The sequence below is a fragment of the Penicillium malachiteum genome (genome assembly GCF_028827825.1).
Source record: "Penicillium malachiteum strain IBT 17515 chromosome Unknown utg000001l:1.0-8184562.0:1.0-8186909.0, whole genome shotgun sequence".
In the NCBI taxonomy this organism is placed as follows: Eukaryota; Fungi; Ascomycota; class Eurotiomycetes; order Eurotiales; family Aspergillaceae; genus Penicillium; species Penicillium malachiteum.
In genome coordinates, this window is record NW_026643094.1 from 4,309,409 (window position 1) to 4,332,139 (window position 22,731).

Consider the following 22,731-nt stretch of genomic DNA (forward strand, 5'->3'; position numbering starts at 1 on the left):
TCGTACTTCTTTGATATTTTTATCTATTTTATTTGATTTGTTATAAAATCTTCAAAAATATGAAGCTTCTCTTACGATGACTGAAGAATCTAGAGGTCCTGGGTTCAATCCAAGTCCTTGTCGTTTCCTTTTTTCCCTTTTTTACTCCATCTCCTCCATCTTTCAAGTTCCTTTTGTTCTACCAAATCTCTATTATCCAAAGTGAAAATCCTCGACACTCCTGATATTATTTACAAGTTACAGGAGTAGTTTTAGGCTTATTCTCCACAGCCAATGAAATCCCGATTTTACCCACATCGCGACACCCACATCGGCAAGTGGAGGTCCAATGGAATTCATCTACCCCAGGTCCCCAGCATCCCAGCACCTTGTGGGGAAATCATCTGCGGGTCAAAATCAGCCTCATGAGTACACTTGATCAACCTCCGCCCAAGCGCAAACGTCTTAGCTATGCGTGTAACTATTGCCGCGAGAAGAAGACCCGCTGCGACGAGGAGCAACCCTGTCGTAATTGTCGTCTTGCTGACATGGAATGTGTCACCACAGATAAAAGACGGGATGGAATGCGGGTTGAGAATCGTCGCAGAAAACAATCGCACGGTCGGTCCCAGTCGGGGACGCTGCTAAGGGCTCAGCTCCAACTGTCTGGTGTAGCACCATCGCCAGCACAGAGCCAGACACCGAGAACCCCGGAATCGCATGCTTCGTCGGTGGTTCCTACAACCCACGAAAGACCTCGGATCTGGTCGCAATGCTGGGGACCGGAGGGGTGGAAGACGGGTCGTCTTCCCATGATGCCTCGTTTTGTTGGATCCAGCGTGTTGGAGTTGATGACTGCATGGCTTGACATGGCCTTTTACCGGATAAGAGGCGCTCAAGCTCGTGCGGTCTCTCCGCTCTTGAATCAGTCATTTGCATCGGTCATTCTTGATCAGCCTCCCGAGCTGCCAGATGAAACTTTGATGCAGGTCTGTGTTGAAAATTATTGGATTACACTTCATCAGATCTTCCCATTCCTGGACCGGAATACTGTGGAGCCAATATTCAATGCGGGCATGGAAACGAACGTGTATTCAAACCACTCTTCGAATGCGCCATCTCGAGCCCTGAAGTATCTTATCGTAATGACAGGCATGCTGACAATTGCCCCGAGTGAAGCTACTAGAACACTCATCTCGTCATATATCAGCTACTGCAACTCACTGCTAGGACATATTGTGACTAATCGTAGTCTGCAATCAGTCCAGGTTATTCTCCTCTTTTCAATTGTTCTTCGGAGCTGTGACAAGATTGCATGGGCATGGGATATCCTCACAATGGGGGTCTCGTTAGCCCAATCAATTGGCATTAATCAGGGATCCCAATCACCACTTGAACATTCAAACGAGCCCACGCCTGAGTTTCAGACATGGTGGTGTATCTATGTGTTTGAGCGGGTACTAGCTTTGGAATGCGGGCGTCCTTCTACTATATGGGACCGCCAACTATCCGAGACTCTTGTATCGCCGCTACAGACTAATCCAGACAGTGGCACAGATCCTCAATTCCGGAACGTGCTGATCAGCCTGGCCAATATGCTACATGAGATGCAAGAGCGCTCTGTGAGAGCATGGAGGCGAGAAGAGTGGATACCACAGTCTATGGAGCAGTCCATAGAGGACAAGCTGCAGACCGGAGGGGAACTGCATGTTTTACTCTCTGAGTGGCAGGATAGTCTACCGGCAGCATACAGGTCTGAATGCCAAATTCTTTACTCTGTTCCAGCTGACCTGATATCGCATAGACCAGGATCAACATCCAATCTAGCCTTTGATAGTAGATCACAAGCGTCATTCCTTTCATATTATTATAATTTGGGGTGAGCTGCATTCATCTAGTCATTATGAGGATTTATCTAATTCCGAGCAGATTACTCCTTGTCAATAGATCGACCCTTCTTGTGCCAAAAGACGAACTTCACGCAATGGTCAATAAATACGCTGCTGGCAAGTCATGGCAACAGCGCCTCCTTGCTGGGTCAGCACCGGTCATTGAAGCCGCTCGTCAGATGATCAAGTTATTTGTTGCATCAGTCGATTCAGGAACTCCAACATACCTTACCGCTATAACATCTCCTCTTGCAGCCGTCTATGTCTTGGCTATACACATTTATCAAGAGCGCAGTTCACTGCTCATTCGATCGGATTTCGAGGTAAGAGTGCTCATTCTGTTGAAGATAAAGACTGACCTCTCCCAGTTGCTGAAAGTAGCTATCCAAATTACGAAAGAACACTACCACAAACACGGCACGGCAAGCAATATTGACGATGTTCTGATAGATGTGGAGCGGATCGCCTCTCGATGCTTGGAGACCCCTTCAGGCAGTCATATCAACCCTCTTAGTCTGGTACCAGATGAGATTGTGATGGGTGATATTTCTATGGGAGATACAATGCCTACGCTGGAAGGGTCGGCTTGGGGTCTGTCGGCTTTGGATTGGGCAGGATGGGATTGGAATGATTTAAGTCATTTATTTCAACACACAGAGTAAGATAGTCAAAGATATCAAATAATTGGATCAAACAAGCATAACTAGGAAGTTCAATCTATCACAGAAGAAGAATACTTGAGTGCTGACAGAAGCTCACGCCATCTGCTCAAGATACGGAATACCCGTCAACTTGAATCCCCGATCCGAGAGTTGCACTGGTTCGCGAGGCTTCGTGCGCTGATAAGGATCAGCCTCTCCATTCCGGAAAACTGGCAAATCAACGACATGCATCGCATTTGGCCAATGGGTGGTCATCTTAGTTTCCTCAAAAGCCATCTTCTTAACCCGCAGCTGCTCCTCGGTAGCATCCGCAACGGGCATGAAACAGGTATACACGCAGAATCTCGGCTGAGAAGTTTCCGACGATAGGTTATAGTGAGGAGTTCGCGAATCCCCTAAAAACCTGTTAGCATCTCTATGCTTCCGTGATGGGGTAAGTCTTACACAGAAGTAGATCACCAGGTTCAGCCTCAACCTTGATCCATTCACATCCTCTCTCCTTCAACCACTTCTGGCCAGCCTCAGTAAACCCATACCACTCCTTCGTCCTGTAGACAATTAGTAAAGGGACCAAGTAAGAAAAGGGACGGAACTAACCAAGACCAGATCTTCTCCTCATCTTTGAAAATCTCGTGGAATTCCTCGCTCAACAAGTGCGCACCCTTGCAGACAATCAAACCACCATCCTGAGGTCCATTTGGAAGAAGATTCACAAGACCCTGTAAGCACCTAAAACCCGGCTTCTCAGGATCCTGATCCTGGTGAGGCCACGGAGTATTGGGCTTGATATCCTTACGAGAAGGAAACCCGATATTCACCGAATCAAACGAGACAATTAAGTCCTCTGTATCGTAGACCTTTTCAAAGGTCTTAATAACTTCGGGTTCTTGTCGGACAGCCCAGGTGAATGATTCGTGGGAGATCGCGTAACCGAGACACATTCCTTTTTCGTTGATGTCGGGCAAATGATCTTTGTGTATGGTTGAAGGGTCATCTCTCTTGAAGCCGAGATTACTGTAGATGTGTTAGATCAGACGAGTAGTAATGGGAAGCTATGCGATGTGCGGTACGTACAATCCTTCGAGCCAATCGTAGATCTGGTCTGCGCATTTCAGGGCCCGGTCGCGTGGAACGGCACCTTTGATGACAGCGAACCCATTCTGAATGAGCTCGTCGCGGAAATCGCCGTAATGGACATCTGTTCCCTGGGAGAACAGTCGACCCGATGGGGCAGTTAGGCGGGTAGAAGTTGTAGTTGTGGTTGTGGTCATCTTGAATGTTGGTTCTGAGGTATTTGCTTCTTGATGATCGTTGTGTCTCTGAGATTTTTGAAGTCCCTCCTTTGTATATTTTATATTTCATGTTTCGATGTTTGAGAATATTCGAGGATTCTTGCGCTGGCTCGGTTGGCTACCGGTTCGGTTCGGTTCGGTTGAGGATGCGGCTGGGGTATAGAAGCTGGGCTATGCGGGGGAGCTGTGGAGTAGGGCAGGATAAACATGAATGTGGTCATAGCTCTTACACTTGGGCACTGGGAGCTGTTTTACCTTTTTGGTTGATTAAATGCCCACATTCCGAGTGGCAATTGACAAGAAAAGAAAAAAGAATCCAGCAAGATCAGGGATCGAACCCAGGACCTTCAAAATCAGAAATGCGTGAATAGCCTCAACAACTCTCACTTGATACATCCATCGCCATCCGATAATTCCTTCTATCTCGCTCAATTATTTTTATTTTGAGGATCTGAGAAGTGAAATAGAAAGAGGAAGATTAGAAGTATAATGGGTAAAAATATGAAAAATTCCAAAAAAAAGCATTATTCCCTGGCCGAAGCCAGATACCCTCCCACCCGCCGGTAAAGTCTCTGCCACTGAAGATGGGTCCAGCGTCCGCATTTCAGTACCTTTGTCCCCCAGAAGGGTCGCCGACCGCTAGACTAGCAGGGCAGAGTGGTTACAGGGGGAGCTTTTTACTCAAATATAAGGGAGAGGTGGTTCTTTGAAAGGTGTCTAACCAGTTGACTCTACTATTTCCTATAATCCTTACATTTCGATATCGAAATAAAAATTCAAGTCCTAAATAATCAATATATTCTAAATGGTTTTGATATTACTACCTTCCTAGAAGTACCTAGTACTCTGTATCTCTGTGGTAAAAGAGGTCCAAGGTCCAGTAGTATCAACATTGCCCAGGCTGTATAGAATAGATTTCATGACTCTATAATAGACAGTTATGATCCATCCATAACTCCTTTCTCCCTCAACTAAATTATATGGGATCCATGTTTTTTCTTGGGCAGTAAAAAGACCTAGTTATTCAGGCTGTGCATTTGACTGGTACTTAATTTATTCACTCCACATGTAAATATTTCACATTTTCTCTTTCCTTGGAGGCTTATCACGAGTCTTTCCCAAAGGTTTCAGAGTCTTGAACCATTTTTCGCCAAGAACAAAATGGTTCACCTCTTCACGCTGCGTCGCCCATTGCTTTTCCTTTGTGCGATATTCCTCCAATTCACCTATCAACCACGCTACAACAGGCTCCGTAACCTTCTTGATCTCCTGGAATGGCATCAAGTGTCCTAACCCAGGCAAGGTGACCTCTCGAACTTTCTCTCCGCCCCCACTGCCCCCGACTCCGGTTCCACAAACTTTGATACCTTCGCGGATCTCATCCGAATTCATATAAGTATCCCCCGCAAGCACCCAGAGACAAGAGGGTCGTAGGCTTGGTAGCCGGAGGAAGGTACTGCGTGGTTCTGGGCGATACATCGGAATGAAAGCTGCAAGGGGATCCATATCCGCGTGTGTATCACGATTGACTACGATGCGCCCGGTAATCGGGTCGCGTCCACCAAAGTTCTCCCGAATTGAGCCTATAAGATCCTGATACTTGGTAGTCGTGAGAGTAACCGGTGTCTCGGTGGTGTTAAGACGGGCCTTTTGAGCCTCGACATCCGGGTATAGTTGAGTGGGCAGCTCGCGGAACCCGACCTCGGCCATCCGGGCTATGCAGCGTGGATCCCAGCCATGAAGAAGGGAACGGCTCGCACGAAGCGCGGCCTCGCGGTTTGGCCATATATCGTCGCGTCTTAATGTCCAGTTTATCGCACTGGGCGGATCGGTGCCGAACCCCATGGGTGGTGGAGTGAGTTGAATGACCGGGTCGATCAGAGCCACAGTGGAGAATAGACGCGGGTGCATGTAAGCTAGATTAGTACTATTAAACGGAGTTCAGTTAGTCTCTGTCATCAATGATTCCCAAGAGCATAAGGATTAGTATCACGAACATAATGTTTCCACCGAAGCTGTGCCCGATTCCTACGAGCGGACGAGGCATCTGCTCATGGAAATGGTTGATCATGAGGAAGAGATCTCGCGCATGATCCATCCAGGAGCCTATAGAGAGCATGAGTAAAATGAAAGGAAGTGGAGTCGCCTGGACAATCCATACAGTCCAGGCTAAGCTTGTCATCATTCAAAACTCCGCTCATTCCCATACTAGCACAGTCGGCCACCCAGATACTGCGAATTTGAAAACCTGCAGCTTGCTCCAGCAGCTCATCCCAAAGGGGCTCGTACAGTTCCTATCCCGTAGATGAGTAATAATTGAGAATAATCGTTATGAACAGACACACCTTCGGTAGGCCCACTCCATGGGCTGCAATCAGAGTAACTGCATCAGAGGGCAATGGCAATTGTTGGTTTTTGGGACTGTATTGCTTCACGTGCAGCTTCAAGACATCCTCTTGATGTACAGTGCTTCCGGGGTACTCTCGAATATAACATCCAGGAACGACATGCTCAGTGACTGTGAATTTGTTACTGGACATGGTAGTGGGTAATCTATGTAGGATTCTTCCTCCTAACAAGCTGGGAGAACAAGAGAGGGCCGTAGATATGTACCACAGGCTTGTATCAAGAGAAATAACGCGTCAATTGGAGCCTGGGGCGCTCGGCAGCCACTAAGCCGGGACAGATCCATGATTTTCCGCCCCCATATCCCCACATCGCTTTGAACGGAGGCTCCATATTACGACATCCATATGGAGCTTCCACTATCGGTCTTGTACGGCATTGGTGGCATTGCTCGCACTAATTTGCCTAGGCTTGCAGCTCGCTTGCTGTCTCCTAAGTGTAACTTGAAATTCGAGGGGAGTCCTCGGGTTCCACTGGCAGATATGGATCGTGGGGGCTATTATTCGATGCCAGGTGAATTTTGAGTATCCTTCCAAGGTTACATAGGTGATTTTATCTCGAATTTCCAACTTGAAGTGGGGCGTTGATTTTCAACCTGGAAGTTTATAAAAGGGCGTTACTTGGTACATTAGTACATACTAGAACTTCAATGTTGAGAAGGGGTCCATATTTGAATTTGAATGATTCAACCTTGGAAGTTCAAGTTGGCCGGAGGTGCGACGGCTACTAGTGCCAGTGGGGCCACTCAAAAGTAGTATATATATCATGATATATATTGTTAATCTGGAGGTTTTGATAAACTTGAACTTGAACATTTGGGGTTGATCGGACTCAAAAGCTAGCCAATACTAGTAGGTCCAAGTGTGTCCTCAAATAATATGATAATTGAAAAATCTATTTGTAGACATAATTTCAATATAAAAGACTGGAGTAGTGGGTAGTCATTTTTCCCTTTTGACCAGTTGAAGAGGGTTGAAAAATGCAGTGGTAAAGTAGTGAGAGAGGATATATAATTTTGTAAAAGAACATTTGAAAGGACTGTCACAGCTTTAGTCTGGCTGACCTAGCGGTTAGCAGTCTCTGACTCTTTATGAGGCCAGCGGTATTGGATAATCTTGGTTCCTTAACGGTGGCTGAGTTGTGTTTCAAACCAGAGCCTGGAGGTGGGTTGGGAAAATCTTAGTTTTTTTATTTTTTATTCTTTATTTTTGTTATTTTTAAATAAAATACATTCAGATTCATTCTTTCTATTGCATTTGTCAGAAATCAAAAATAATCAATAATAAGTGAGATATCAAGGATTATTGTGTGGTGATGGAGGTATCAAGTGAGGTATTCGCAGTATCTGGAAGGTCCTCGGTTCACTCCAGCTCAGGTCAACATTTTCTTTTTTTTGACTTGAAAGATTTTTTTATTATTATCTCTACTCTCTATCCAGAACTTCCTAGCCAAATCCCTCCCCAAAATTAACTTCATACAAAAGGAAGCTCAACATGACTATCGTACTCTCCTCCCATATGAACCCAGTGAGTTCCCTTATTCAAAGTATGATCTGCACCAAACTTGGAGATTCCCTGATACCGACCACTAACTCGCAACTGTATCGACTCCCCAGCCTCATACTCCACTCCCATCACCCAAATTCCAATCTCCAGTCGCACAATCGATCCCACTGGAACCTTCTCTTCTTTCTCATGTGTATAGAAGGGCCAGTTTGGATGCATGGACCGCGCTGCATCAATAGCTCTGTTGGATGCGCGTAGGATTCCAGTGGGTCCTTGATACAGAACTAACTCCGTGCGTTCCTCTTTCGGGATCTCTGTAATTGATGCCACAGGTAGATTCTTCCACGGAATGTTGAAGTTGAACAGCCGCTCCCCAGTCTTTGAAAGCTTTTCCAACACAACAAATACGTCCATGTCGTCGAGATCGTCACATCGCATATACAGCACCGCTTTGGGGATTCCCATTAGCTGCGTTCGCTCGGGTAATGTGTACTTGAACGTGACGCCAGCGTTCTCATCTTGCGAATCATACGATACAGCAGTCTCGGAGGCTGGGGGGCTTCTGGAAAGACAGTCCCTCGGGTGTCAAATAAGCCTTGCGATACTCGGTACGTGGAGGAGGGAAGTCGGACTCGATAATATTATCGAGTGGTGCCGCTTCTCCGAATTTCAACAGCGACATCCTCACCCGAGGTGTCGACTCCCAGTCATTCTCAATGCTCTTCAGGTACCGATCGAAGAAAGTTAAAAGCTCATTCCGTCCGGCCCGGTTACCCCAGATATCATACCACTCCTGGTACGGATGCCAGCGAAGCCATTTGTCCGGCGAGTTAATCTCAAGCCAGCCACGGATGGCACCCATGCCATGCATGGTGTTGGTATAGGTACCAGTGATATAAGTCGGGACATTAATCTTCGTCATATCAGGACGCTTATCATTCCACCAATCATTCGCAAGAGGATGTTCCTGGAACATCTTCTTGAAACTCTCCATACCATGACGACCACGTAACATGTACTTGATAATCAGATTATCAAAGAGATCGCCTCCATAGATACCGCCACGAGCAAATTGCTCTCGGTAGAGATCTCCACATCCTTCCCAGGGTGCAATCGCTTTCAGTGAAGGTGGCTGCAAAGCCGCGATGAACCATTGCACGATAGCAAGATGAGAATTACCTGCCATACCAACGTTCCCGTTACACCAGGATTGTTTAGCAGCCCATTCAATTACATCGTACCCATCCTCCGCTTCTTGAGTTCCCATAATCGCCATCCGACCTTCAGAGTCAAATGCACCACGAGAATCCACATTCAGAATAGCGTATCCCCGATCCACGAATTCAGCAGGATCAGGCGCTTCAAATTTCTCTAATCCGCTAAGAGTTCCTTCTGAAATACCAAGATTCCATGGAGTCATAAGCTTGAGAGATTGGATTCCGTTGAACTTCTTGCCAAATGGACTCCAGCACAGAATCGCTGGTGTTGAGCCTTCCGGCGCGGTGGGAGGTCGATAGATATCTGCGTACAGAGTACAACCATCTCGAACTTTGATGGCAACATCATGCTCAACTAGGATATCACAAGATAAAACGCGTCTTCCTGGTGCAGTTGAACTACCCTTAGGTAGGACCTCTGAACGCGGTTGGAGACCCTCATAGCTTTCGTTCACTACTGGTGCGGATAACTCCTCCCATGGCACGTCGACGTTGAATTTGACTGGCATGATCAATAGATGAAATGGATGTAATTGGTTATCGTCAATTGAGAGAAATCAAGCTAAACTAATATACTGATATTTTTTTTTCTTGCAGCTTCCTCCGGTTCGGTTCGGTTCGGTTGGCGGGTGGTTAGTCTACCCCAGATTCCAACCCGGCTGGGTGGGGGAGTGGATGATGCACCCCACAAACCGGGGAACGAGATGATTGCTTCAACAAGGTGCTGATAGGCGATGGGAATGGGACATTAAAATGGACTCATTGTCCAATTTGAAGGCTTTTTTTCTGCCTATACTGCTTTTCCTCGCTTAAAACACTCGCCATGGACAAGAGTGATATCTCCCACGTTGAAATCGCTCAGGACCCACCTCCTAGACGAAATGGACTCCACGTTGAGCTTTTCAAAGATGGTGAAGTCGTTTTGATTCCAACTCCATCTGCAGATCCCAGGGGTATGTGGCATCCTTCCCGATATTCTAAACCGAGTACCAGAATCACCTTACCTGACCGAGCGAAGATCCCTTGAACCTCCCAGCATGGCGGAAATGGATACTCCTGATTCTTGTATCCGCATACAGCTGTACAGCCGTTGTCCTGGCTTCTGGAATGGGATCCATTTTCTCGGTTGTTGAGGCTTCCTACCCTGGTCAAGAAACAAAGGCCAATGATTTAATGACCTACCCGACCTTGTTCATGGGTATTGGAAATCTGATTTCGATGCCTTTGGCGTTCACAATTGGTCGTCGTCCGGTTTTCCTTGCCTCGATGCTCCTTCTTATCGCAGCGGCGGTATGGTGTCAGTGCTCGACTAGTCTGGATAGTCACATTGCAGGACGAAATATCATGAGTCTTGCAGCCGGACAAAGCGAGGCACTTTCCCCGATGATTGTACAAGAGATTCATTTCTTGCATGAGCGTGGTCGGAAGATTGCTTGGTTTATTTTCATCCAGAATATTGCTTCTGGTGTCTTCTTCGTGATCTCGACATATATGGTCTCTGCCTGGGGATGGAGATGGTGGTACGGGTTCTTCAGCGTTATGAACGCAGTGATATTCCTCTTATCGATTGTCTTCGTTACGGAATCTCAATACGAAAGAACCGAAGAAGCAATGCGCGGTGAGCCCTTGGCAACGAAGACAGTTGAAAATGAAGTTCCCGACGCCGCAGTTGAATACGAACCCCGTCGCTGGAAAGACGATCTCAAGCCTATGATCATCAAACCGCGATGGCACGAAATCCCCACATTCTACAAACACATCTTCCAAGGCCTGTTCATTCCAACAACACTGTGGCTCCTTCTTTTGAACGGTGCAAATCTTGGAACATACGTCATCGAAGCCTCTACCTTCTCCAGTGTCCTAATGGCACCACCGTATAACTTCAGTTTCGACGCATTAGGTTACGTCCAAGCAGGGCAAATCGTCGATTGTCTTGTCTTCCTTCCACTACTAGGGTATGGAAGTGACCTCGTCATTCGAGAACTGAGTTGTCGGAATAACGGACTGTATAAACCCGAATACAGACTCCCCGTTATCGCCATCCCAGCTATTGTTGGTGTAGTATGTGGGATCATATATGGACAAGCGGCCCAAAATCCCGAGAAATGGAGTGTTGCATCCATTGTGATTGGGTACAATGCAAGCTACTTTGCATTCCTTGGTGCTAATATCGTTGGTATCACGTACGCAGTTGATAGCTTTCCTTTCCATGCGGCACCTTTCTTGGTGGTTATTTGTGCGGGGAGAGGATTTATCTCTTTCGGTTTGAGTTACGCTACACTCCCAGCTGTTAATACGCTGGGTTATGCGAAGACTATGATTGTTGAGGAGGTTATTTGTGCGGCTTTCGCGCTCTTTGCGATTCCGATGTTTTTCTTAGGACCGAGAATGCGGGCCTATGTTCAGCGGTGGTGTGGTGTTGAGAAGGCCGATTGATCTGAGTTCAGGTTCAAGTTGTAGCACTGTTAGTTATACATAGTAGCCACCCAATCGAGATTTTAGTTACAATGCTGGAATGAAAAAGAAAAAAAAGAACTGTAGATGACTGGGCCTGAAGCTCAGATCAGTAGATTCAAATGTGCTTGAGGCATCGTGATGTGAGCAAACTTCAAAATTTGGAAAAATCACAACAAATCAAATAAAATGGAAAAAAGTATATGTTCAGTATCCAATGAATGATCCAGAGTCAAGCTATCGATTTGTTTAGTTTTCATATTGATATCAAAATAAAAAGATGAAAAAAGGATATCCCCAGCACTGTTCACATATTTCTATGCTACTAAGCACTCAAAGAGCACCCAGGGATACCTGAAGTGGAGGTGTCGCAGTTTAACCAACACAGGTCTCTTGAACACTCATTCAAATGTTCATGAGAGCACAACATTTGAAACATCTCAGTTAGGCACCTGGGCAGTCAACTTGAACAGAACAGGATTTCCAGGCTTTCCAGGCCAATATTCTCCCTTGTTATTAAGGCAGATAAATTGGTAGCCATAAGACTCAGGCTTCCATACTTCACCCTGCTGGAGCTTGAACTCCAGGGCTTGAAGATAAGCGGTCAACTGGTCATTCTCCATATTTTGTACATTGTGGAGCTCCACGCCATCACCATTCCAAGTTACTATTGACAATTCTTAACCCAAACAAAAATCATCTTCAATTTTCAAATTCTGATCCAGGCTTGACTTGAACTATTTAACTATTTAAGAGTGGAATCTATATTCAGTGTCATACCGTTGTACCGTGTACGGAGTGGCCGACCCGCGGGCATGTGGATCCCGGGAAGCTCAAGTGGATCAGAAAAGGGGGTTTATACGGTGGACTGGACAGTGGACTGCGAGGAACTTTCAAGAACACCTGGGCATTGGACCAGATACGGAGTACGGAGGACTCCGTGCAGACAACATTGAATAATCGATCCTGATTCCTGTGATATAACCTATTATTTGATATTGTATGGCATGATCTCAATAATGATCCAGCGATCGGAATGATAAGCATGAAAAGGAGAAGATCCCATGCATGACTCGGCAGGAGTACATGTATTGTTTTCTTTCTTTTTCTTCTTGCTCGTGGACCTGAGAGCACTAGCAGGTTAGCTCTGCCAGCATGCAGGTTTAAGCGGGTCCTGAAGTCAATGCGACGCATGACAATCAGCTTTGCCCGGTTGCACGCCATATGCAATGGCAATCTTGAACGAGCTGGACCGAGTCTATGAAAAAAATGATTGGAATCCAAGTTAGGTTCGCTTGGAGTGCCTCATCTTAACCTTGGAACTCGGGTTTTCCACTTGGCATTGCCCGCAGTGCCTGGACGCCACTTTTTTCCCTCTGGTTCTCGGAGTTTTTTTCTATTCCATTCTCTATGATCTGAGTCATGATCCTCCATATGACGCCATTCAAGGAAGCGAGCAGGAAATGAGGATACGCGAAAAAAGCCTCGACACGGACAAAACTGGGGAAGTGGAGTGAAGATGAAGCCAATCGGGTGGATGAGAATGTGGCAACGTGACCATGAGTTGTCTTAGATGAAATTGCGCGAATTATCAAGTTCATCAGTTCATGAGCTTCAGTGAGATCAATTTTGAGCCAGAAAGACCAGCACTTGAGCGCTATGGAAGTCATTGGTTCTGGTCGTGTGTTTTTGTAGAATTAGTACTCTGCACTCCGTTCTCCGTTCTTTCTCTGTACCCAGATATCAGTAACTTGCCATGACAAGTTCAAGTTTTTTGAGATCCTGGTATAGTCTGAACAACGCAGGGTCTGCTCTCTTGTTCCTGGCCTGCTTGGCCAAGATATGCACCAATAATCTCGAACCTGTGGATTCTTCTCTCCGGCGCATTCTTTTCATGTGGAGTAATGATCGGCGGTCAAGTTGCACCTCAATTGATATGCAACCAATAATGCCCCACGCCCTCGGTGGTCCGGGGTAGGTTTTGCTTCCCTATTCCAGCCCTAGCTCCGAACTCCCCTCATTTGGGTCTCTGATCTGTTCAACTCTCAAGCAATCATCATTCAGATGGTGGAGTCACCTTGACTATAACGGGTTAGATCGACTACCGCTAGTCAATTAGCGTGTCAATAACTTTTTATCGCTCCATCCGGGCCTGCTACCTAGCAAAGCACCAAAGCCACAAAAAAAGAACCCAAACTGGGCTCCAACATGTGAACCAGTGGCTCAAACCCCTGAACTACTGCGAAAAAAGCTGGTTCCTGTCCATTGGGGCTCCATCAAAGGACTCCTCCATACATTGAACCTCGGAACTACCCCCTCTCCGCATATTCCGTACCCCGGCGCACCGCTCAAGCCCAAGAAATTTGAATTCTAGAGTGATGTCAAAGATGCGATAAGCCCATCACGATGTGACGGGAATTTGCTTTTTAAATTAGCTTATCACATGGCTCGGCCTTCTGAGTCCTGCTCTGCCTCGGGCGTCGATCCACATTTCGGGTTCTCTCCATCAAAAGCTCCCTAGTGCAATAGTCGGGTGGAGAGAGGCTTACCCCCAAAATGATACCCCAGATGGTCGATCCCATGCTCTGCCAAAATAAAGAGCTGGCGCGACCCAGGAGAATCGCCGTTCTGGTCTTGTTGTTTCCTTTAGGCTCTCCTCGCGGTTCAACCTCCAGCCCCTGCCCGACGTCAATTTGTGATTGCGGATCTAACGCATCGACACATACTGGAGCTAAACCGACAACATGCGTTTCATTCCAGTTCTCGCGACTGCCTTCCTGGCCATTAATTCGGTCACAGGCGCGTCGTCCGCAGTCTCCGCTGCTGCTCAAGATGATCAAAACAGTGTTGCTGCGGCGACTACTACTGCTGCTGCCCATGCCCATGCCAATGCTGTCGAGGCTGCTGTAACAACGACAGCTGCAGCTGCGGCTGCAGCTGACACGTCCAATTCGGATGAGGAGTCAGCCGATTCTGCGGATGCAGCCACTAGCAGTGCTGCTGCTGTTGCCGACACAAATGGAGCTGAAAGCACTGCTGCTGCTGCCATCTCTAATGCTGTCGCTGACTCAAGTACCGAATCGACAGCTGCGGCTGCTACCGCTGCTGCTGGTACTAGCAATGCCGCTGCCAATGCTGCTTCTTCGACCGCTGCCGATGCTGCTGGTTCTAGTACCGCCGCCAAATCCGCATCCACGTCCGCCTCCTCTTCCTCTGACTCGGATAGCACTTCCACAAGCACAAGCTCCGACTCTTCTAGCACTAGCTCCAGCTCCAGCACTAGTCTTCTGAGCTTGATTGGGGATCTATTAGGCGGCTCTAGTTCCACCGGCAGTGATATCTTGACTGACGTGGAGGATCTCTTGTCTGGTCTGGATGGCCTCCTTGACGCTAACTTCTTGAACGAGGTTACCTCAACCTTCAAGTACCTGTCAACTGGTCTGGCTCCCCCTGTTGATACCAACATTCAGACTCTGCTCTCCACCACGAACACAAACGCCATCGTTGACTTAATTACAAATGCCAACACCTTGTTGTCCACGAAGAACACCCAGACTATCAGCAACCTTCTGGATGTGGCCGACACTCTGCTGTCTACACAGAACATTGACAACATTGAGACGCTGCTCAACAATGTTGATAAGATTAACACTCTGATTGACAATGCCGACGACCTCCTTACTACTACCAACGTTAAGGCTATTGAGACCTTGGTTACCAACGCCAATGGCCTTCTTACTAGCACCAACGTCAAGTCGATTGAAAACTTGGTCACCAATGCCAATGACTTGCTGACAAGCAATGTTACCAGCGCTCTGAAGACAATTCTCAATGATGTTGTCCAACTGCTGCCCAGCCTGGAGGACTTCCTTACCGAAGAAACTTTCACCGAGCTTGCCACTCTGCTCAAGAATGGTAACTCGCTGCTCACGACTGCTTTTGTCACCGATACCAAGAACCTGATTACTGCCGCCACTGACCTCCTGACAACATCGGTTACCAATGCCCTCAAGGAGATCCTCACCGCTGTTGTGGCTGTTCTGCCTGAGCTGAAGGACTTCCTGACAGAGTCGACCTTCACAGAGCTGAGCAACCTGCTTACCAACGGCAACTCTCTACTGACTTCCGCCTTTGTCACCGAGACCAAGAGCCTTGTTGCTGCTGCTTCGGACCTGCTTACCACTTCTGTTGCCAACTCTCTCAAAGAGATCCTCACTGCTGTGGTGCCTCTGCTCCCCGAGATCAAGAACTTGCTCACCAACGACACTATCTCTGCGATCGAGACTCTGTTGACCAACGGCAACGATCTGTTGACTTCCAACTTTGTCACCGAGACCAAGAGCCTTGTTGCTGCCGCCTCAGACCTTCTCACTACCGCCGTTGCCAACTCTCTCAAGGAGATCCTCACCGCTGTGGTGCCTCTGCTTCCGGAAATCAAGAACCTGCTCACCAACTCTACCATCTCCTCGATCGAGACTCTGCTTACCAATGGCAACAATCTACTCACTGCCAACTTTGTCACCGAGACCAAGTCTCTGGTTGGCAGTGCTTCAGAGCTATTGACCGATTCCGTGACCAGCACTCTGAAGGAGATCCTCACATACGTTGTGGACATTCTCCCAGATCTGAAGAGCTTCCTCACGACCGAGACTCTGGACGAGCTGGAGAGCCTGTTATCCAACGGCAACTCTCTGCTCACCAGCTCGTTCGTCAACGAGACCAAGACCCTGGTCAGCAACGCCGACGATCTTCTCACCCCATCACTGGTATCTGGTCTCAAGAGTCTTCTCAGCGAGGTCACTCCACTCCTCCCAGAGGTCGAGAAGCTCCTAACCAAGAACACCATCTCAATGATCTCTTCTCTGTTGACAAACGCGAACGACCTTCTCTCCGCCACGTTCGTCAACGAGACCGAGTCCCTGATCGCCGGTGCCTCCGACCTACTCACACCATACGTTCTCGGTGGTCTGAGCGACCTACTGAACGGTCTCGTTCCCGTGGTACCCAACATTACTCAAGACTTCCTGAACGCCACAACCCTGAAGAACCTGACCTACCTCCTCGGAAACGGAACCGTTCTCCTGGATACGGCCTTCGTCACCGACACAAAGAGTCTAATCGAAGAAGCGGGCGATCTACTTACCCCGTCAACCGTCAAGTCTCTTACCGGTCTCCTTGGTACTCTCGAGGACTCGATGCCTGAACTCGAGTCTCTCCTGACCGCGGGTACTATCTCGGAGATTCATACACTACTGAATAACGCGGGAGATCTTCTCACATCGAAGTTTGTGAATGAGACCGCGACTATTATTAATGATGTCTCGGGTCTTTTGCCTTTGATTGATGAGATTTTGAATGCGTTGTAAACTTCAAGCTGAAGTGTTGATCATTAGTGTCGTTTTTTGACATGCATGATGATTTATTTATATGATTGAAAGGAATGATTATCCTGGATATGAATAATGCGAATTTAATGATATTTCTTTGTTTCAAATCAACATACTACTGTAATGAACTTGAACTTCTTTTTTTTGTAATTGTAATCGTAACGGATCTCGATGTAGTATTCCAAGGTTCAAATGCTCCAGACTCCGTACATATACCTGGTGAGGATGATTCTCAGTTCGACTGAAGATTAGATCTAAGATTCGTCCGATTCAACATTGTTAAGACAAGAAGAACGTCTTTCTTCCTAATATGATTCTATCACTTCCACCTGATAGTCAAATGAATTCGTAGTTAATTTTACATCCGATAGTTCAAGCTATCATCGTCGAAAGATCTCGGGTCCATGCTAGTTGAGACTGTTTAGCATCCGAACCAGGAGAAATGTTAGTGATCGAAAAATCAACATGAGTCTTTTACTGGCCATCATTACAACCACTACAGTAGTGGTGGAACTCTTCAGATCATCGACAGTCACGGGAAATTTTGGTTGCACCGGTACTCAGAGCCATTGCACATCTAAACGGCGACCTTTTTTCCAGTAAGAGCAATTAAGAATGGAGATTATACATACCTAACAGTTTCAAGAGATGACGACCAAATCAAATGGTAGCCAAATTCGTAATTCAAGGAGCTCCTCAATTGGATAGTAGTCGTTAAAACTCTCTTGATCCTCAGCGCACTTGTCAGTCTTGAGCTTCACCAGTTCTCTCATTTCTTGCCGCTGTTCTTCACTCAAAAGCTGTAGACGGTCATCCAGTGAAATAAAGGTTCCGTAGTACCGATGATCGATGGTTTCCAATAGATTTCGTCGAACATGGAGCTGTGCCTTGCTGCTAAGCAGATCCAAAATAGCCCAGTCTCCATGGAGTCTCTCATACGGGGAGAAAGACGCTGTGACTCAAAGAGAAGTTGTTGTTCTATCAGTTTGTCTTTATGGTCGCATAGAGCTTCCAGAAATGCATCAAGTCTAGGCAGATAGCGAGCCAGGAACTGATCGAGATCATCCTCCCAGTCCTCCGGACTTTGCAACAAGAGCCACCGGGGAGCTACCCATGTAAACTCAGCAGGCGCGGCATATGTGAACTCCCAGTCAGCAACACCTGAGACACGGGAAGACGTGAGATCCACGAGCACATTTGAAGGACGGAAGTCATCGCAATATAACCGAAATGGCCCTTGGGATTTAGTGCATCGATTCCTCGTAATCTCTAGAAACAGACAGCGGCTTTCTGTTCCTGTTTCTTCTCAGCAAGATGATCGAATTCCATGATGATCGGTGGTAACAATTTCAAGTTTTCATGAAAATTATACAAGCAATGTCAGCCAAAGAAGAACCTCTCGAAGGGAGAACAAGTGGTTGACCGCTATTGTGTTGGGAGTCGGATTCGGATAAACTCAAACTACGGCATCTCCATGTATTTATGGTATTGTCCTGTCATCCTGATCCGTATTACTTATGGAGAAATGGACATCTGGATGTCCAGGCGCATTCATATGTAGGTAATTGAGGTATGGTTTTCTATGAGTCATCAAGACGTTCAACTTGAAATGTTTGGGGCTGTCTGCGTCATTGCAGACGGTAAACCTTCAATATTGTCTGGTTTGTGCATAACGTGCGGAAGGGACGAATATGGATGATGATTCAGTATCATAGAGTATGGGAAAGGGAAAGGGAATATATTGATCCTAAGTAGAAGAGTTTTATCACTAGTAGGCCTCAGACCACATGACCTGTAGGAGTCCAGTCTGATGATACCCATATGATAACCTTGGAATGGATCATCCCACGAGTCCCAATCGAGTATCATATCTCCAATGTTTCAGTTGCCAGTGTCAGTTGGGTATCAGCCTTAGACTGAAACATAAAATAATTGGATGAATGTCAAGTTCTGATCACTTTCTTCAAGAATCTGAAGACTATGTCTCAGTGCAAGTGGATGTAGATGTGTGGAGCAAGGTAGTAAGTACGGAGTGGATTCAGAAGTTGGGGATGGTTCATGTTCATGTTTCTGGAGCATGACGATCTGGATAAAAATATCCAGGAATGTCCAGCCTGAGTTGGTGGATGAAAATGGAGAATGCTAGTGACGAGTGGGCTTGAGCTGAAACTTGAAGGGCTAATGCATGACAAGTAGAAAGATCAGCTTATGGATCCATACTGCCCAGTGCCCAGGTGGGGGCATTTTCCACGTGGAATCTTACTCTTGACTTTTCCGTATTTATCGTGGCTGATTACTGTTGAATTGGGTAAATGGTATAGATGAAAATTTCAACTTGAACATTCAATATCTCATTAAATCCGGGTATATGCTAGATGTCCAAGACACCATGGCCTCAGGCTCCAGTGCCCAGGTGGAGGACATGCGATCATATATCCCTCACTTGGACCTCGGCCATTCGGTAGTTCGGTAGTTCGGGAGTTCAGATATAAGCTTAAGCCTGAGGAATGGTACTTATGGTAGTATCAGGATATATTAATAGTAGTATTATACTCAAGAGATGTTCTCGGCACTGTGATGTAATGAAAGGCTCTGATGGGGCTGATTTTCCGCAGTGGGGGCCACTTCAATCTGACTGGGATACATGGATACATCCATGTGCCATGTGGTTGGGGCCAAAGGGAATAAACATCTGAACTGCAGAGTGTATATGAAAGCTCCGAGTTTAGATGAGTTAGATTTCTGTAAGTCATTGAATATTTTGGCGAGATCTACTCTGTAGGCTGTAGGGTCAAAGAGTCAATGCTAGACATGTTGAAGCGACAGGATCGTCGTATATCGTAAATCCGAAATACGAGGTCAAATCCTGATTGGAGTTTCTTCTTTGATCGTAGGCTTAGTTCCCTAAAAGGTGAATTTTGGCAGGGCCCTGCATCAAGAGTTCCTAAAGAAGGCAGCATCAGATCAGGATCCGAGTGATCCACAATTGGTTTGGGGGCAGAAATCCTTCATTGGCACGGGCTGACGGTGGGGAAATACGGAAAATCATAAGAGTTTGACAGTCTCAACATAGAAACAGTGGAGAGGGCATTGACCATGTGAAGAACTCTGAAGAACTCAACTTTGGAACTTATTCACTGAAATAGATCGGACTGAATAGAAAGAGATTTTATTACGAGATTTATGGTTTGCAGGTAATTTGTGACTTTGTGATTTTGTAGTTTAGGGGGGCCATTTGTTGATTCTGCCTAGTAACACTTCGTATGCTCGGGTAAGCATACTAAGTACTAGTAATTACAATCACAGATGGAAAAGGAACACAAGTTGTAAAATGTGGAAAGTAGAAAAGTACAAAGTACTCAAATTAGGACACACGTTCTTTATTATGTATAAGATTAACTGCGTCACGGCCCCCATTAAACATTGAAGGATCCAGGCCTGAAGAATTGTGGTAATATAGCCCAGTACATAGTACATAGTAGTATGGGTAAATGTACTATGGGTAATGGGTACTCCATAGACTCCATAGAGTCCATATTATCCTCAACATTCCGATGCCCGAACGCCTTTTAGTATTAGCGAATAGCACTAATGCACCATGAATCCTATCACTTCCGAAATTGGATCCTTCATTTATTTAAATGAATTATGTTTAAGTTAAATTTCATTTTTATTAGATAAATAATAATATTGATCATGTTATGCATTAAATAGGTGTCTTTGTTTTTTCTTTTTTTATCAAGGAGTCGAGTCATGATATCCGTACCTAGCACTATCCGTATAATGACATTATGATAATAATGAACATTTGAATTCAAGTTCACACAGTTAACAAAGATTACACTTTTTTAACAATCCTTCATCCTTCAGGGGGTGGTCCAAGCGTAACTTCTCACACCAATCATACCATGTAAATCTAAACTTCGGCCCCCACTACTGTAAAGGACTGCGTAAACTGCAGGATTCCATCTCCCACTTGGGGTCCAAACAATAAACCAATGAAAGGATCAGACAGCCCCCAAAATAGCAAGGGGCCCCTCCTAATTCCTTCTTCTTCTTATCTCTTATTGGTTATTATCCTGGCATGGCGTGTGGGGGGTGGCCACATGGTGATGTAGCATTTTCTAGGCAATTTCTGGCATAACTGGCTTTAAACAAATGCCCCCCGGCACGCTATGAACCCATTCCAAGTCAACTTCTCCACGTTGGATTGATGCTGCAAGGTGGTTCTGGAGGTTTCAAGGTTCTACACCTTCTCTCTCCACGCTCTTAAGAATAAACCCCTTCCTTTCCAACTGGGTTTCCTACCTCCTTCGATTTGGTATTAGGGCATCCCTCCGCAGGCGGTATGGTGACTTATAACTCTTCGACCAAGATCTCCGATCTTTTGGAGGTTCCTGCGGGTGTTAATCTCAAAGATGATGCCTCTGGTAGAGATGATGCCGCCCTTGTGGTTGTATTTGTGGTCGCCGTCATTGTTATGATCATTCGATTTGCTGTTCGACTACGCACAAGTTCTGGAAAGTCAAGATTGCGACTCGATGACTGGTTGATGTTGGCAGCTATGGTGGGTTCAACTTGAAATAGGAATCTGATATGATCTCCAAATACTAATAAAAAAAATTATAGATCCCATTAACTGTCATCTTTGCTGTTACTTTCGTCGGTATGTATCTGCACTTTTTTTTCTAAAAAAGAAAATCCTTAATTTTATTCAATCTAACATACCATAGTCACTCACTTGGGTCTGGGAAAACATGTTTGGAATACTACAGTCGGTCATCTCGAGACCATGGAAAAGTTACTTTACGCCTCATTAATCGTCTATACTTTCCTACTCTGGGAAATCAAAATGGCCGTCCTCAGTTTCTACCGTCGCGTCTTCGGCATGAACTTTTTAAACTACTTGGCGATTTTCTTTTCGACAGGATGGTTCGTCGGAAGTTTGATCGCCCTTTTACTGGCTCCTGCGCCCATCTCCTACTTCTGGACTGAGTTCAACGATCAATTCACCAATGTTTCAACCGGTCACTACCGATTCACCTTCTACAACTGGTACATCGGCAATGCGGCCACCAACGTTGTTGGCGACTTCCTGGTCTTGATCGTCCCTATTCCTATTGTTTGGAGCTTGAAGATGCGAACTGCACAGAAGGTCATGGTCTCCATGGTTCTGTTCCTGGGTTCTCTGTATGTTCAATTCATCCCTCGATTCCACCTATACTCATACTAATATTATCCCAGTGTCTTCGCGGCTAGTATTGTCCGTATCCACTACCTAACCAAGGTTAAAGGCCAAGGCCTTATCGACGTTACCTGGTCTATGGCACCCGTCTGTCTGTGGTCTACACTAGAACCCTGTCTATCCGTGATCAGTGCCTCCCTCCCAACAATCCAACCCATCGTTCAATGGGCCCTGAAAGTCGAACACAGCATGTACCTCCGCAAACACATGCCCATCAAGCGCACCCGATCCTCCATCCTGGGTCTACACAAGAGCGGCGATAGCATCGGCACGGAGCGAAGTGGTCGTGGTAGCCCTATTAAGGCGATGGATAAGGAAGATGATGTGATTCGGTTATTCACACATGCGGCGCATGTTGAAGCGGATCCTACGTCAAATGATCGTACGCGCAGGGCTACGAATAATTTGGAGGAATATTTGGGTACCAACTATATTCGCGTGCAACACGATGTTACTGTTTCATATGAATGATCCATTCACTTTGATGTTTTATGTGAGCGTGATTTTGTTGGATTGGTTATTTGCAGCGTCTTGAATAATATTATTTTATTACCATTAGAAATGGATCAATTATAGAATGCGTGATTTACAAAATTAGAAAAGTTCAAAGATCTGGCGAGTCTTGTTCAAGTGCAAGTAGTTCAAGTTGGGTATATACACAGCTGAGTATCGAGTTTATCGAGGACCAATCCTAT

At 46.1% G+C, this 22,731-nt stretch overlaps 8 protein-coding genes across 8 annotated transcripts; 4 read left to right on the plus strand and 4 right to left on the minus strand.

The window, feature by feature from the left end:
* Window positions 1-404: 404 nt before the first annotated feature.
* Window positions 405-2,530, plus strand: N7483_001644 (uncharacterized protein; the record flags this gene model as incomplete). Its single annotated transcript, XM_057085081.1, has 4 exons — window positions 405-1,732; window positions 1,784-1,858; window positions 1,909-2,191; window positions 2,237-2,530. The coding sequence occupies 4 exons, from the start codon at window positions 405-407 to the stop codon at window positions 2,528-2,530; spliced, it is 1,980 nt and encodes a 659-aa protein (XP_056951230.1).
* Window positions 2,531-2,623: 93 nt separating this feature from the next.
* On the minus strand, window positions 2,624-3,801 carry N7483_001645 (uncharacterized protein; the record flags this gene model as incomplete). The annotated part of the gene is made up of 4 exons (XM_057085082.1): window positions 2,624-2,925; window positions 2,975-3,078; window positions 3,128-3,544; window positions 3,605-3,801. The coding sequence occupies 4 exons, from the start codon at window positions 3,799-3,801 to the stop codon at window positions 2,624-2,626; spliced, it is 1,020 nt and encodes a 339-aa protein (XP_056951231.1).
* Window positions 3,802-4,899: 1,098 nt separating this feature from the next.
* On the minus strand, window positions 4,900-6,362 carry N7483_001646 (alpha/beta hydrolase; the record flags this gene model as incomplete). Its single annotated transcript, XM_057085083.1, has 4 exons — window positions 4,900-5,749; window positions 5,820-5,928; window positions 5,984-6,116; window positions 6,168-6,362. 4 exons carry the CDS (start codon window positions 6,360-6,362, stop codon window positions 4,900-4,902), a joined length of 1,287 nt encoding a protein of 428 aa, XP_056951232.1.
* A 1,338-nt stretch (window positions 6,363-7,700) lies between these two features.
* N7483_001647 (CocE/NonD family hydrolase) lies at window positions 7,701-9,459 on the minus strand (the record flags this gene model as incomplete). Its single annotated transcript, XM_057085084.1, is given in 2 exon segments — window positions 7,701-8,295; window positions 8,306-9,459. The coding sequence occupies 2 exon segments, from the start codon at window positions 9,457-9,459 to the stop codon at window positions 7,701-7,703; spliced, it is 1,749 nt and encodes a 582-aa protein (XP_056951233.1).
* A 314-nt stretch (window positions 9,460-9,773) lies between these two features.
* Window positions 9,774-11,386, plus strand: N7483_001648 (uncharacterized protein; the record flags this gene model as incomplete). Its single annotated transcript, XM_057085085.1, has 2 exons — window positions 9,774-9,903; window positions 9,969-11,386. The coding sequence occupies 2 exons, from the start codon at window positions 9,774-9,776 to the stop codon at window positions 11,384-11,386; spliced, it is 1,548 nt and encodes a 515-aa protein (XP_056951234.1).
* A 458-nt stretch (window positions 11,387-11,844) lies between these two features.
* N7483_001649 (uncharacterized protein) lies at window positions 11,845-12,027 on the minus strand (the record flags this gene model as incomplete). The annotated part of the gene is made up of 1 exon (XM_057085086.1): window positions 11,845-12,027. One exon carries the CDS (start codon window positions 12,025-12,027, stop codon window positions 11,845-11,847), a length of 183 nt encoding a protein of 60 aa, XP_056951235.1.
* A 2,121-nt stretch (window positions 12,028-14,148) lies between these two features.
* Window positions 14,149-16,770, plus strand: N7483_001650 (uncharacterized protein; the record flags this gene model as incomplete). The annotated part of the gene is made up of 1 exon (XM_057085087.1): window positions 14,149-16,770. One exon carries the CDS (start codon window positions 14,149-14,151, stop codon window positions 16,768-16,770), a length of 2,622 nt encoding a protein of 873 aa, XP_056951236.1.
* A 4,369-nt stretch (window positions 16,771-21,139) lies between these two features.
* N7483_001651 (uncharacterized protein) lies at window positions 21,140-22,507 on the plus strand (the record flags this gene model as incomplete). The annotated part of the gene is made up of 4 exons (XM_057085088.1): window positions 21,140-21,358; window positions 21,421-21,457; window positions 21,525-21,981; window positions 22,036-22,507. The coding sequence occupies 4 exons, from the start codon at window positions 21,140-21,142 to the stop codon at window positions 22,505-22,507; spliced, it is 1,185 nt and encodes a 394-aa protein (XP_056951237.1).
* Window positions 22,508-22,731: the final 224 nt, after the last annotated feature.